The sequence below is a fragment of the Mesoplodon bidens genome, assembly GCF_964165515.1.
Source record: "Mesoplodon bidens genome assembly, chromosome: 17".
NCBI lineage: Eukaryota > Metazoa > Chordata > Mammalia > Artiodactyla > Ziphiidae > Mesoplodon > Mesoplodon bidens.
In genome coordinates, this window is record NC_138174.1 from 5,526,582 (window position 1) to 5,540,318 (window position 13,737).

General features: G+C 56.8%; 1 protein-coding gene across 1 annotated transcript; it reads right to left on the bottom strand.

Moving 5' to 3' along the window:
• Positions 1 to 1,249: 1,249 nt before the first annotated feature.
• Positions 1,250 to 6,686, bottom strand: CDX2 (caudal type homeobox 2; the record flags this gene model as incomplete). Its single annotated transcript, XM_081214899.1, has 3 exons — positions 1,250 to 1,480; positions 2,455 to 2,600; positions 6,149 to 6,686. 3 exons carry the CDS (start codon positions 6,684 to 6,686, stop codon positions 1,250 to 1,252), a joined length of 915 nt encoding a protein of 304 aa, XP_081071025.1.
• Positions 6,687 to 13,737: the final 7,051 nt, after the last annotated feature.

The window sequence follows — 13,737 nt, forward strand, 5'->3', positions numbered from 1 at the left end:
CTGTGCATTTTGCCCACAGGCACCCCCAGGAGAACCACACATTCCACAATCCGAGGCTGGGCTCGGGCTTGGGGGCAGGGTAGGTCTCAGAACCTGCTCCCTCAGGCTTCTGCCGCTCTGGGGTAAAATGAGGTTGTGTAGATAACCTTCTCCACGCCCCTCCTTGATTTTCCTAATTCTAGTTGGCAAGTAGAGAGGATATTTCATTACTTAAAATACTACTACTAATAATAATTGCAGACAAAATCTGAAGGTGATAAAGACAGAATCTGAAATCTGGAAAGCTCCTTTATCTCTTTTTTTCTTTTTAGAAAAAAAAAATTCAACTGTGTTCAAATACCACCCCCCCCAACTTCCCTTCACCGTATCACTTCTCTCCGCATGGATCCAGAAGGCTTTTAAAATGCTGGCTTGGATGCTACACAGACCAATAACCCAAACAGCAGCAACAACAACAAAAACTCCCCTTTTTCATCAGCCCCAAGATTGTGAAAATCACAGGAAGTCCAGGTTGGCTCTGGCATTTATAGCACTGACATACATTCAGCCCAGAGAAGCTCTGGTGACAGACTTTCTAAACAAGGCCCTGTCTCGGGCCCCCTCGTCAGGCCTGGAGTCCAGTAACCTCCCCCTCACACCATACACTGCACATGCACCAGCCAAGCTTTTCCTGGCCTGGGAAGGGAAGAGAAGAAAGACAAAGACCTGGGGGTTCTGCACTCTTCAGTGGGTCCAGGTTTCCATTTCGGCTGCCTCTGGCTTCTGCGGTCTGAACCTTGCCTGTCCTTGAGGCAAGAGGGGCCAGCGGGTCCTTGGAGGGCAGTGAGTGGGCAGCAGCCATCTTGGCTCCATCCCTGGCGGTCCCGAGCCCCTCTCCCTCCTCAGCTCCAACCGGAGAGGCATCCTGCAGATTTTGGAGGCGAAGAGCTGAGGAAGGGGCTGAAAGGCAGGTCTGTTTAGCCACTCCAGGCAGTGTTTCTGCCAGTACTAAAGGAAGCCCCGGTGGCCATTTCCCATCTCCTCAGTGGCAGAAAGAGACCGGAAAAAGTCAAAATCTGGGAGAACGTCTTCCTTGAGGCCTCCAACCACACTTGTCTTTCCCCCAGGCCCCCATTTTTCCTTGGAGGGCTAGGTCGGTTGGTGAACGGTCGTGGGTGGGAGGGGAGGGGTCTTTCCTGAGGATTCTAGCAGAGTCCATGCTCCTCATGGCTCAGCCTGGAATTGCTCTGCTACCGCAGGCCACTGTGGGTCACTGGGTGACAGTGGGGTTTAACACCCCCCCAGTTGGCCCCAGAACCCCAGGGACAGGGACAGGCACCGAGCCCTGCAGGGAAGACACGGGACTCAGGGGCTCCGGGACGCTTCTCAGGGGACCTGGCTGCGGCTGGGGAGCCTGTGGCTGGGACGGTGGCGGCTGCTGCAGCTTCTTCTTGTTGATTTTCCTTTCCTTCGCTCTGCGGTTCTGAAACCAAATTTTAACCTGGAAATGGAAAGGCGGAGAAAAACAGAAGGTGGTGAAGCGGCTGCGAAAGACAAAAGGGACAGTGTACGGCACGAACACCAGTGTCACCTTCTCCGGCCAAAGAAGTGCCCTCTGGACCTGAAGGAGCCCAGCCCTTCGCACAGCTTTTCATGGACTATCCAGTAATGGCCCGGTGCTGGAGTGCTTGTGGGAGCCCTTCCCAAGCCCAATTCAGCCTCGAGAGAGAAGAGCCTCCCCCTCCCTCCTCTTTCCCCAGGTTTCTTTCCAAAGCAACCTTTATCTACAACTTTACTGGAAAAGTTCAGAGTCTCAGAAGCAAGGAAAACAGAAACTGCCAGGTCCTTTTCACACCAAGCAAGAGGAGGCCAGGGCTGGATGTACTTCAAAATAACAACCTTTGGCCTCTCAAAGCTAAACTGAAATGTAATATTCCTCACCTTGGGGCTGAGAATGAGTTTTAATGTGGGGTTTCCTGACTGCAAATTTGACCTTTTTCTTTTCTTTTTTTTCTTTTTCTTTCCTCCCAGACCACACAGAGTGTTCAGGAGCCAAGCCTCAACCCTCTAGTTTTTATGGGCAGGGATTGGGGTCTTATATTAATTCTTTTGCCCAGGTACCATGCTGGGTACAGAGAGAGTAAGCCTTTACGTCTTTATTGACCCAAATAGAATTCTGGATTAGACCATACTCAGTTTTTTCTTGTACCTCCCAGGTCCCCCAAAATAGAAAAAAAATTCAACTATATATATATATATATATATATATATATATATATATATATATATATATATATATATATATATAAGACAACTAGAGAGGGAAGAAGTCTTTATAAAAAGCATCTGGAAGGAAAATGCTCTCCATCTTCTTGCTTTAATCTGCCCACAGAACTAGGTGGATCCTGGGGCCTGGCTTCTAACCCTCCTCACTGGACTCCCCCAGGCAGTGACCAGGCCCTGGAGGGTTCCCACCTGCCTCTCGGAGAGCCCCAGCGTGGCGGCCAGCTCGGCTTTCCGCCGGATGGTGATGTAGCGACTGTAGTGAAACTCCTTCTCCAGCTCCAAACGCTGGTGGTCCGTGTACACGACTCGGTATTTGTCTTTCGTCCTGGTTTTCACTGTGGAGGAAGGCGAAGTTAGCACTGAGAACGGCAAGGCAGCTCATCAGTCATGGGTAATGACAAACCTCCCTAACCCAAGAGCCATTTCTCTTCCTCCATCGCCCTGGGGGGGCACGGTTTGGCTGGTTCCTGCTGAGTCTGACGAGACCCCCCAAGAGGGTCCTGGGGGGAGGGTATGGGGCTATTCGGGACAACTAAACTGGTCTTGGGATTAAGCAGTTTTTGAAAATTAAGAAAAATGTAAAATTCATACACGCAGAAGATAGCAGAACCCCACCACCGGTTTTGTAAACCAAATACAGTACCTGAGCTGGTGAGGCCCAAAGGAAAAGAGGGCAGGGCAGAGGCACCAGAGTCCTGGGAATACTCTGATTTTCAGGCCTACCAGAGATAGAAGCCTACCCTAAAAACAGCTGGGATTGTGGATATGCGTTGTTCGTGGTGGTGGGGGGGGTGTTACTTTCTGTTTGTTTTATTAGAAGTGGTAAGGGGGTGCAGTAGCTGACGTGTTCCCTCAAGTCACCAGAAACACACACACACACACACACACACACACACACACACACGCCCCAGCCCTATCTGTCGGGTGGAAGGAATTCTGAGCCGGGGTCTGGCAGGCAGATAATCCCTCTCTCTGGGGACACTCTATACCTGGCCGAACCTGGTTTGGCATTTGGCACTCTTTCGTTTTTAATCCTCCATTTATTTCTGCTGCAAACCCTGCCAGAGCTATCCTGACCAGTGATCTATGCTCATTGGATTGAGTCAACATATTAAACCTTGGATTGATTGTTTTACTGAAGGGCCTTGACAAACAGCGCGACCAAGTCGTAGCAGGCCGGAGCCTGGTGTCTCCACCAGGTCTGTCCCAGGTCAGCCCTCGGTGGAGCCCCGCTCAGGAGCTGTTCTCTCCCACTCGGCCCCAGGTCGGGGTCTTCTCCCAGCAGAACAGGTTCAATCGCCCTGTGCCCGGTGCTACAGTTAGATCTAAAGGGTCTGGGAGTTGCTCGGAGGTGTTTAATGCCCCGCAGGCCGACTTTGTTCAGGTAAAACCCTTTGCAAACCACAACAAAAGCGCCCTGGGAAGATACAGGCCGGATCAGAGGGAGCTCCCCCAAGCCGCTGAAAGGAGAACACAGCCCCAGACAATGCAGGACAAGGCGATCTTATCAAAGAAAAGCCCTTTCAATGCCTTAATAACAACCGCATTCTGTTTGAATTACCACTACTGAGCAAATGGCGGCGGGGCTTTCATCCCCCTCCCCGCCAGGCGCATTAACATCAACACGGCCAGCAGAAGCATTTGAATGCGCGCAGCGGCCCTGACCCTGCGCCCGCGAAGGAATTAAAGGGAACTGACACGTCCTGGGAGCCTGCGCTGCAGCCTCCAACCCACTCGAGCTGCCAGCGGTAGTGGCCCCTTCGTACAGATGAGCGAACTGAGAATCGGACTAGGTCACGCAGATAGTATAACGCGGGGCTGGCACCGGAGCCAGGTTGGAGCCACAAAGGACAACCTCCAGGGCAGGAGAGCCGGGCGCAAAGTTCTCCCAGCCGAACTCTCCAGCGGCGATAGTGGCCTTGAGGTACTTGGGAGCGGCTCTGGCTCGGGGGCTGCCCTTTCCGTATCCCAGAGGGACCGGGGGACGCGGTGACCAGGACCCCTGTGCGCCCTGTGGCCAGCGCCCCAAGGGCCTTGGAGGCGCCCCGCACCCCCTGGGAACCAAGGCGGGGACTAGAAGAGGGGAGAGATGAGAGGGACTTGTCAGAATTCATTATTGACTGCGAAAGTCACCACCCTCTTTCCGGGCCCTAAAAGAGACAATGGCAGGGCTGGGAAGGTGTATATCAAAGCGGGCCGGGCGGAGTACCACCCCCCCTCGCCCCTTGACAGATGACACTCCGCAGAGGAGTCGGGCTCCGGCCCGCGGGCCGCAGTCTCCCCACATTAACATCACAAGGGCGCCCGGCGCCGACTGCGGTCTTGCCACCTCGGCGCGGGACTTCACAGCGGCCTCTCATCTGCTGACCCCGCGGCCTGGGCTCCTGCGGCTCCCCTCCCTCTCCACCCCCCCCCCGCCCCTGCTCCGCGGTCACTCTCCCGGGACTGGCCAAGGGTCTCCCTTAGGCCGCCCCAGCCCCGCCGGCTGCGCCCCAGGCAGGTTCTGTGGCAAAGAGCCTTCCTTGGAGCGCGCTCTGTGCAGGCGAGGGTGCCTCCTCTTGGGGAAGGGACCCAGCCGAGGTTCCAGGTCGGCCCTGAGGCCTTCTCCCCGGGCCGCCGCATTTCCCACCTGGTCGGTCCCGGCATGTGCCCAGTGACGCAAAAACCTAGGCCCAGAGACAGCCTCCAACGGCTGCTCTGATTTATACGGCTGTAATTGTCTATAAACCTCTGCAAAGTGTCCATAACCTGCATGCGGGCCGGGCTGGGCCAGAAAGGAGGGAAGAGAAAAAAGCGGAAGTGCAGAAGGCTGGGAAAGACTTCGTAGAGTAAAAGGGACCCAACAGGACTCTCTCACCACACCTACTGAACTTCCTTCCCACCTTGACACACATTCCGACACCAGAAGGGGCAGACCCGGAACCTACGAGCCAACACAGTCCGGCAAACCTAGGATCTTTGCAGAGACATCTCTGGAGCAAGCTTCTTGAACGTCTGCACGCCTACACACATACACACACACACACACACACACACACACACACACACACACACAGGAGACCCTGGAAAGGAGGGTTCCAGAGAAATGATCCGTGTCTGGAGCAGCGGCTGAATCTGCACCACGACTTCCTCTCCTTCTCCCTCTGCAGAAACGAGGGGAGTCCCGGGGTGTCTTGTCCCAGCCCTCCGGCTTTTGATTGAAATAACCCCTTGGCAGATCAAAGGTTCAAAGACCCGGGCGCCCCCCTCCCTTCCCTACTTAGCTCCTGGGGCCAACACCTTCTTTCCAGCTTCAGCAGCTTTGCCGGGTCTCCCTACGCGCTGGAGCTCCGATGCCCAGAGTTGGCCCGAATGGCCAAACCTGGTCGCACGCTCAGCCTCGCCGCCCTCCTGGTCCCCAGACCACCACTCATCCCGAGTGGCCCGGACGGGCAAGGACGGCGTGCACAGACGGTCTAGAGCCCGGCCTGGGGGCGGTCCAGGGAAGCCGCGCACCGAGCGAGTGCGAGCGGCCGCAAGTGAGGAGGGCGATACCGCTCCCGTGCAGCCGCGCTCCGCCGACCTTCGCCGGATTCTCCCAAGAGTCTAAGGACGTTATGAATGAGGGACGGGAGGAAAGAGGAAGCGTCCCCCTCTGCCCTACACTGAACACGGCTCGCGAGACCACAGTAGTCACTCCCGACCCCAGCCAGCCCAGACGCAAGGGCCGGAGCCCCCAGACGTTGTCGCCCCGCCCCGCCCCCCTGGCGCGGAGTCCCCAGGCCGCCCCGGACGCCGGTCCGCACCGGGCACTCGCTGCCCCGCAGCCGGAGGCCGAGGCCGAGGCCGCGGCCGCGGCCGCGCCTTCCCCGGCCGCCCGCCGGCAGGGCGCCGCCGCGCTTACCTTGGCTGCCGAGCGACGGCTGCGCGGGCTTCCGCATCCACTCGCACAGGTTCCGCCGCTGGCCGGCCGGGGACAGCTGCTCGGCGGCGGCGGTGACGGCGGGCCCGGGGGGGCCGGGGTTGAGCGTCTGCAGCAAGCCCGAGGCGCAGGAGGGCGCGGCGGCCGGGTGGTGCGGGTGGTGGTGCGGGTGGTGGTGCGGGTGGTAGTCGGCGGGGCTGCTGTAGCCCATGGCGGCGGCCGGGGAGCCCCCGTTGAGGCCGTGGGCCACGGCGTTGGCGGCGGCCGCCGCGCCCCCTGGCGCGTAGCCGTTCCAGTCCTCGCGGAGCGGGGCGCCGTACGCGGGCGGCCAGGACGGCCCCGGGGACTGCGCGCTGTCCAAGTTCGCGGCGGCGGCGGCGGCCGCCACATGGTAGCCGCCGTAGTCCGGGTACTGCGGGGGGCTGACGAAGTTCTGCGGGGCCAGGTTGAGGCCGCCAGAGTGGCGCACGGAGCTGGGATACATGCTCACGTCCTTGTCCAGGAGGTAGCTCACGTACATGGTGGCGAGGGCCCGACGGCAAACCTCACCATGCTGCCCGGGGACGGACGCGGGAGGCTGCCGGGGGCCGCGCTGGGGAAGGGGCGAGGGGGCGTAGGAGCGGCGGGTGGCTGCGCCCCGGCCTGCGGTGCTCCGCCGGCTCCTCGCGGCGCTTCTGCCTCTGAGGCGGTCCCTCCCTCTGGCCTGTCTCCTCCCTCTCTCCCTCCCTCCCTCTGTGTCTTCCTTCTTTCCTCCCACCTCCTTCCTACTAGGCTGCACAGGAGGCGAAGACCCGCCACAGGCTGGCGTGCGGAGCCCCGGGCCGGCGGCCTTACGTGATTAACGAGTGTTTACAAGACTCTATTAGTAATGACACAGACACCAATGGCTGGAGACGTCGAGGCGCAGCGCGCACCCGGCGCACAACCCCCCGAAACACGATTTGCATTTTAAAAGATAAGGGGCGGGGGGAAGCTCGCGAGAGGGCAGCGACCCATCACAGCTAAATATTCAAACCTTTATTGTTAAGAGCTTCCTCCTTCCAACCTGGTGCACTTTAACCTCCAATCACAGGTTCAAAGAATGAAATCAAGAGACTTGCAAAAGAGAGGGGGGAAAGCTATCTTGGTGGGTATCTGGGTTTAGAGACTAAGGAGTCGTGTTTCTGCATTTGCAGGGAAGCGGGGGGGGGGGGTGGTCAAGAAGCTCCTTCCATCCCAAAGAGAAAAGAAAAGGGAAGCCATTGCTTTGATGACAACGTTTCTGGCCAACGCGGGCGGTGACGAGGCGAGCCAGGAGAAATGGGCCGGTTCCTTTCCGCTCTGCGCCCCTGGCCACAACGACTGCGCGCCCCGAACAACCGTCACCTCTGATCATTTATTTTCTTCCCCAGGGAAACCGCTGGCCCTCCACACGAGATAAATTAAGACCCTAGCTGCAGGTTGCATCTCCGAGCTCGTCTCACATTTGGGATTCAAGTTAAAGCAATTAAATGTTTGTTTAGATTTCTGTTGTTGTTGTTGTTGATGTGGACCATCTTTAATGTCTTTACTGAACTTGCTACAATACCGCTTCTGTCCCATGTCCTGGTCTCTTGGCCGCGAGGCAGGTGGGATTCTCAGCTCCCCGACCAGGGATCGAACCCACCCACCCCCACTGGAAGGGGAATTCTCAACCACTGGACCGCCAGGGAAGTTCTTAAAGCAATTAGAAATTTTTTAAAGCATTTACACTCAAGATTCAAAAGTCTTAACTGCAAACCAAGAAAGGGGTGGTAGAAGTCAGGCTAGTGGAGGGCGGTAATGCAGGGGAGCAGGAGGGTTTTTGCTAGAGATCTGGTAACGTTCTGTTTCTTGAGCAGGGTGCTGGTGTGTTTGTTGTTTGTGAAAATTAAGCAAGTTACAGTTATGTTTATATAGTTAAATACGTGGTTAAAAATCAAGGAACAGGGAGTCTAGAATTTCTGTGAATATGTACCTAGGTATTTGTGTCATACATCATACCTATGGCTTAAAATCACTTTCTCATTTGCAAAATAAAACATTTCTCCGGAGAAAATTGTTTTTCATCTTCAGGGGATGGGAAGGGAACCCCGGGCCATCACTAACGATTGCTCCTGAAAAGCCCCGAGTGGGGAAGGTTTGACAAAGGATCCTCCTTGGTTTTTGAAGCGCTGTGTCCCAGGGGCAGGGGCTGGAAGTGGTGGCTCTGGGGACCTGTACTGCGCGGCCTGGCTCGGGGCCTGCCACGACGGATAGGAGCGCAGGGCAACCGGACTTGCTCCCTCAGGCGCCCATCTCGGTTTGGCGACCTCGGGGAGTGGGCCGGCGGTCCCCGTCTGCCTTCTCTCCGAGCCCAGACGGCGCTGCCAGACTCGGATTTGAGAGTCGCAGCAGCCGGGGCGGCGGGCTGGGCAGGCTGGCTGGGCGGCTTTGAGCGCTCTGGGAACCAGCGGGGCGCAGCCCCTCTCCTGCAGACCTGCCCTGTCGCTTCTCACCGCCGAGAGTTCTCCGGCATTTGTCACTTCCTCTTGTCATTTCTGGAGCTCCTTCCAGTGTCCTTTATGTCCCTAGACCCTCTCACCTCCCTGGATCGGGAATAAAGCGGGCATAGTCATGTTCTCCATTTTACAGATGACACCCACCCCGCCACAGAGTGCAGAGAAGCCAGGCCCAAGCAGGATCAGGCCCTGGGATCTCCTACTTGCTGGTGTCCCCCATCCTCTGTGTTTCCTAAGGAAGAAGGTTAAAATTGGGGCGGGGGGGAGCGAACTGGCCACTCAGCTGGTGGAGACTGGGGCAGATCATCCCTGTGGGCCCCCGGGGCCCAGCCCGGGCAGCTGGGTGTCATCAGACCTCTTGAGAAATAACATAGGAAACAAATTGCAAACCCCAATACAGAATCCAAATCACTGAATGGGGAGGAGGGATGCAAGGGGGGTGGGCGTCTGCAGTCCTGATGGGGCGGGGATATGGGAGGTTAAGTGGTGGGCACTGCAGACTTTTGATCTAGCAAACATCTTCCTCCTCTTCCTGGGAGACACAATCCCTCTTTCCGCCCCTCACAACCCCCTCCCAAGCCTCCAGCTCTGGAAGCCAAGGCCCAGGCTTGAGCCTGTGTCTTCGGAATGTGGGCATTCTTTGGAACAATCACTTTATTGGGGACAGCCATCCCCTCCGCCCTGCGGTGGCCGCTTCCTGCGTTTTTATGGCCCGGCCGCGGGCCGCTGGCTAATTGTCCCGGTTTTCCAGCTGTGTCTCTGTGCTCTGCCCTGGAGAAAGGGCTCTGGCCGGCCTGCCCAAATGCTTTGGGAGCGGCCAGGGTTGATCTGTCCCCAGGGGTCACGCCAGGCCCTGGAGCTGGTCAGATCTCAGTGAGGCCCACACTCACTTGGGGGTGCGGGGTGTGAGGGCTGGAGAAAGGACACTGATTGGTTTCCCTCATGGAAAAATGGGCCCCCTTGGCAGTAGCATGGTCCCACGCATGGTCCTGGGCCCTGGGCTGTGGGTGAGGGAAAAGGAGTCAACAACAATGTCCTTGGACAAGCTCCTTGGAGTGGAAATGTCCCCTCACCTCTGGGTTGCCCTCTCAGCCAGGAGAGGACCCATCTAGGTCCCTGCAGGGGCAGGGTGGTGGGAGCAGTCAGAGAGGGGTGGAAGGTGGCTGATGGAAAGGCAGCCAGGGTGTCTTTTCATCCCCACGGCTTAGCCTCTGACAGCTCTTTGTGACCTGCCTATCCTCTGGAAACCTGCTCTAGATGGGGGAGGGGAGGCAGCTCCTCCAGCCTCGGGGTGCAGGGGTGGGGGCCTGGAAGGATGCAGGTGCCACCGGCAGCAGGGCCCCCAGTGGAGACCCAAGGAGCGTGGTAGCTTTCTCAGAGCCTTTTGGCCCTGGCCCGAGCTGAGAACCACCTTGGACGTTCGTCCCCATCTCCACTGCTCAGGGCTCTGTTCCAGCCCGTACCTCCGTCTCCAGGGCAGCTTCAGTGAATTGCTCTGGAGAGAGGCAAACTTATTTGGGACGCTTGGGGGTGGGGTTGAGCTGGGGCTGAAGCTGTGACCCCATGGAGCCAGAGCCTGAGTAGGCTATTTAGGGCAGGAGAGGGTGGGGAGAAAGAGACCCAGGTAAATAAAGGGTCCGGAAGACTCCAGGGACAGCCACGACTCGGGTTATCAAGAGGCCGTCTCTTTGTTACTGACCGTGTAGCGGCCCCTCCACATTCCTCGGAGAGGGTCGGAGCTTCCAGGACCCCGGCCGCTGGCAAGGGCAGGGGCACAGAGGGGGGCGGGGGCAGGAGGCACCGGAAGGGGCGGGCTGCTCCTCCAGGCAGATGAGACACTCCTTGAATCCACAGATCATTGACAGGGCTCCCTCCCTGCTCAAAGGTCCCCAGTGTTTGCTCCAGCTTGGGGGACCCTGCTTTTCCCCATATTTGTGGTTCCTGGAACGGGGGCACCCGTGACCCTTGTAACCCTGATAGGGCAGGCTGTCTGTATCCACCTTAGCATGCAAGCCTAGTTTCTGAAGCCCCTTTTAGGTCAAAGAAATTATCCAAATAACGCAGCCCTTGCAGACTGCCTCTCCTCCCCTGCACAGGAAGCCTTCACCCTGCATTGACCTGAATTCCCAGGATAATTAAGGAAGGGTGAGAAGGAAGAGAGTGTTGTCTGATAAAATTGTTCACCTTGGCAGTCTACACTGATGTGGAAAAACGACTCAATCTCTACTTAATTTGGAGTCAGGGAGTTCTTGGGCCACCGCACTCAGTCGGCAACCCCCTCACACAAAGGAAGGCTCTATAATGGGTCGTTTGACCCCAACACACCCTGCCCTGCCACGCCACAGCCCGCTCGGCTCACATCTCTGGGAAGGAAATCCATCACAGTGTCCTTTCTGTGGGCCTCCCCAGAGTCCACTGCCTGCTCAGCCCCATCAGGTCACAAAGGAGCCAAACATGTCCATCCTGAACAGCAGGGAGGGGCCGCAGCTGCCCACAGCTGTCCAGGCTTCGTTCACAGGAGCAGATGTGTTCCCACCCAGTGGAGTCAAGAATGTTTTCCCCCAAGCAAATTGAGTCTCTGGGCCTCTCTACCGGAGGAAAAGTCCCTGGAATTGTGGCAGGTCATTGGTGGACTAGAGTTTTAACACTCAGGGTGCAGGAGAGAGGAGAAAACAGCAAGCTTTCTCATGCAGAGCAAGGAACACACTTTTTTTTCCTCCCCACAAAGCCAGGAGGTCTAGGAAAATAAAAAGCCTCAGGAAAGGGGCTGATATTTGGGTGCAGAAATCTGGTTTTGCTCACTGGCTGAAAGTTATGTGAATACATGGTGGTTGCACATTTTCTTCCTTTTTTTTTTCTTTCCCCCCCTAAAATCAGTCTCTGGACACAGTGTGGCTGTTGTATAACACACTCTAGTGCTGTGTGATGCATGAGCACAGAGCATGATTTAGAGCCCTGAGACGGAGCCCTTGGGATCTCACCCCAGAGGGAAACCCTGAAGCTGGGGAGGAGAGGCCCCCAGGCCAGCAACACCTAACTGTTCTCACGTGGCTTTGACGTGGAGTTACCGTTTGTTCACTCCCCAATGTCTCGTGCCTAGAGTGACCTTTGTTTGTCATATGAAAATATGTTCCTAGGAACCCCTACGCAGTAGGCTTTATGTGGCGGAAGGAAGTGGCTCAGATAAAGGTTCAGCTCTCCTTGAGTCACTGAGCCCGTTGGGAAGTTACTCTCCCAAGAGGGGGCACAGAGGACTTAGTGTCTGTAGCCCTTCCATTTTACAACGGAGAACTCTGAGGCCCAGAGAGGTTGGGCGACGTTCCCAAGGTCACACAGCTGGCTGTCCCAGTCACGGCCCTTAAGTGAGCTACTATAGGGGCACTGTTTGTAACTCAGAGCACTCTGTAAAGATGTAAATTACTACAGGGCTGCTGGTGCCGCCCTAGAAACACTGCCTCCTCAACCCCAAACCAACTGGCATCCTTGCCGGAACCCAAACTCCCCACCACTCACACGAAAGAGTCGCAGAACAACCAGATTCAGCTGTTGTGACACTTCTGACTGCTTTGGGCGTCCTATTTATTTCTCCCTTTCACAGGCACCTGCTAACTGTGCTTTATTAGTTTATTGAATGGTGAGTTTTCCATTGATTCCATCCAGATTTTTCTCCAACTGCCAACGAAGGTATCCATCCACCCCTGTCCCACAGAAAATACTTTCTGAAAAAGAGCTCGTCTTTATTTTTGAATCGGAACTCGTAACCTGTGGCTGAACTCTGGCAATGTGTCAAATTTAAAATGACGGAAGGTTATACCAAGAACTGGGTTGTCTTTCTTCCCTCACCCGTGTCCGTGCACATCTTTGGACACACAGACCCTAAAGCGTACCTGTCTGGGTGACGAAAAGGAGGCCCCCATTCAGTTACCCGGTAACATAGGTGAGTGGGACTGGGCTCGGGAATTCCCAGCGGGCACGCTCTGGGGGGGCTGCTCTCCAGCTGGCCTTGGACATTTTAAGGGGGAGTGAAAGTCGGCGAAGCAGCCCCCCATCTCGGAAGGCAGCGTGCGTGGAGGGGTTGAAAGGAGCTGAAATCAGCTTCTTGCTCTCCACCTTTTCTTAGAGTTGCCATCGTGCTTTCATAACGAATTAGTAAGTAAAAGTATTAATTATTCACCCTGGAATCCACACCACCGCTTCTGCGCCCCTCCCCCGACATCTCTGGGCGCGCTCCGGGCCACCCCGCCGCCCAGGCTGGCGCGCACGCTGAGGTCCGAGGGTCCCCGCTCGTCGGGGTTTGTCTCCCGCGTCCTGCGCACCGGAGCGCGGAAACCAGAAGACATCTCCGAGGCCGGCACAAGCCCAGGACGAGTCACTGTTTGAGCAAAGATATGGCAGGAAACAAACTTCCCTGCCAGACCTCGGCAGCCTCAGGTTACCCGCCTGCAGGAGGGCAGGCCTGGCCTCTCTGCTCCTACCGAGAAGAAAGCAGCAGCCCCCAGGGGCTTTTGCCGGGGTCTTCCCCGCCGGCGCCCACGTCTGCGTCCCGCGCCCTCCCGCCCGCGCGGCTGCGAGCGCCCGGGGCTTTGGAAGAGGCACTCCCCCTTCTCCCCCAGCTCCTTTGAAGGGGCGGATCTAGCGTCTTCCCCCACCCGGATCCCCTCCTGCAGAAATAAACAATTTCACCGACAAGCTTTGAGCCCTTGAAAGGTAACTGTAACTGGAGACACAGATCGTGCTTGAGAGGGCCAGATCGCATCCCCTCTCGTTCTAAAAATACGGCTGAGAATCTTGCCTTGGGGAGCCCTGCCTATCTTAGCTTGAGCATATTTACATAAAGAGCTCAGACTCTGCATTTTGGGCTCCATCTGTCTAAGAGCTGGACTCACCCCAGGGCTGGGCAAGGTACCTTCAATATAGTGTATTATTCTCAGTCTCAGGCCCAGCCCTTGGTGCTTGTATCCTGGACCAGAAAACCCTCTTCGCCAAGCAGCAGGTTTCTTGCATGTGTCAGGAAAGCCCCCAAGTCACCCTGGCTGGAGGGAGGTCGGCGTCTAGCCCCAGGCCCAAGGGCCC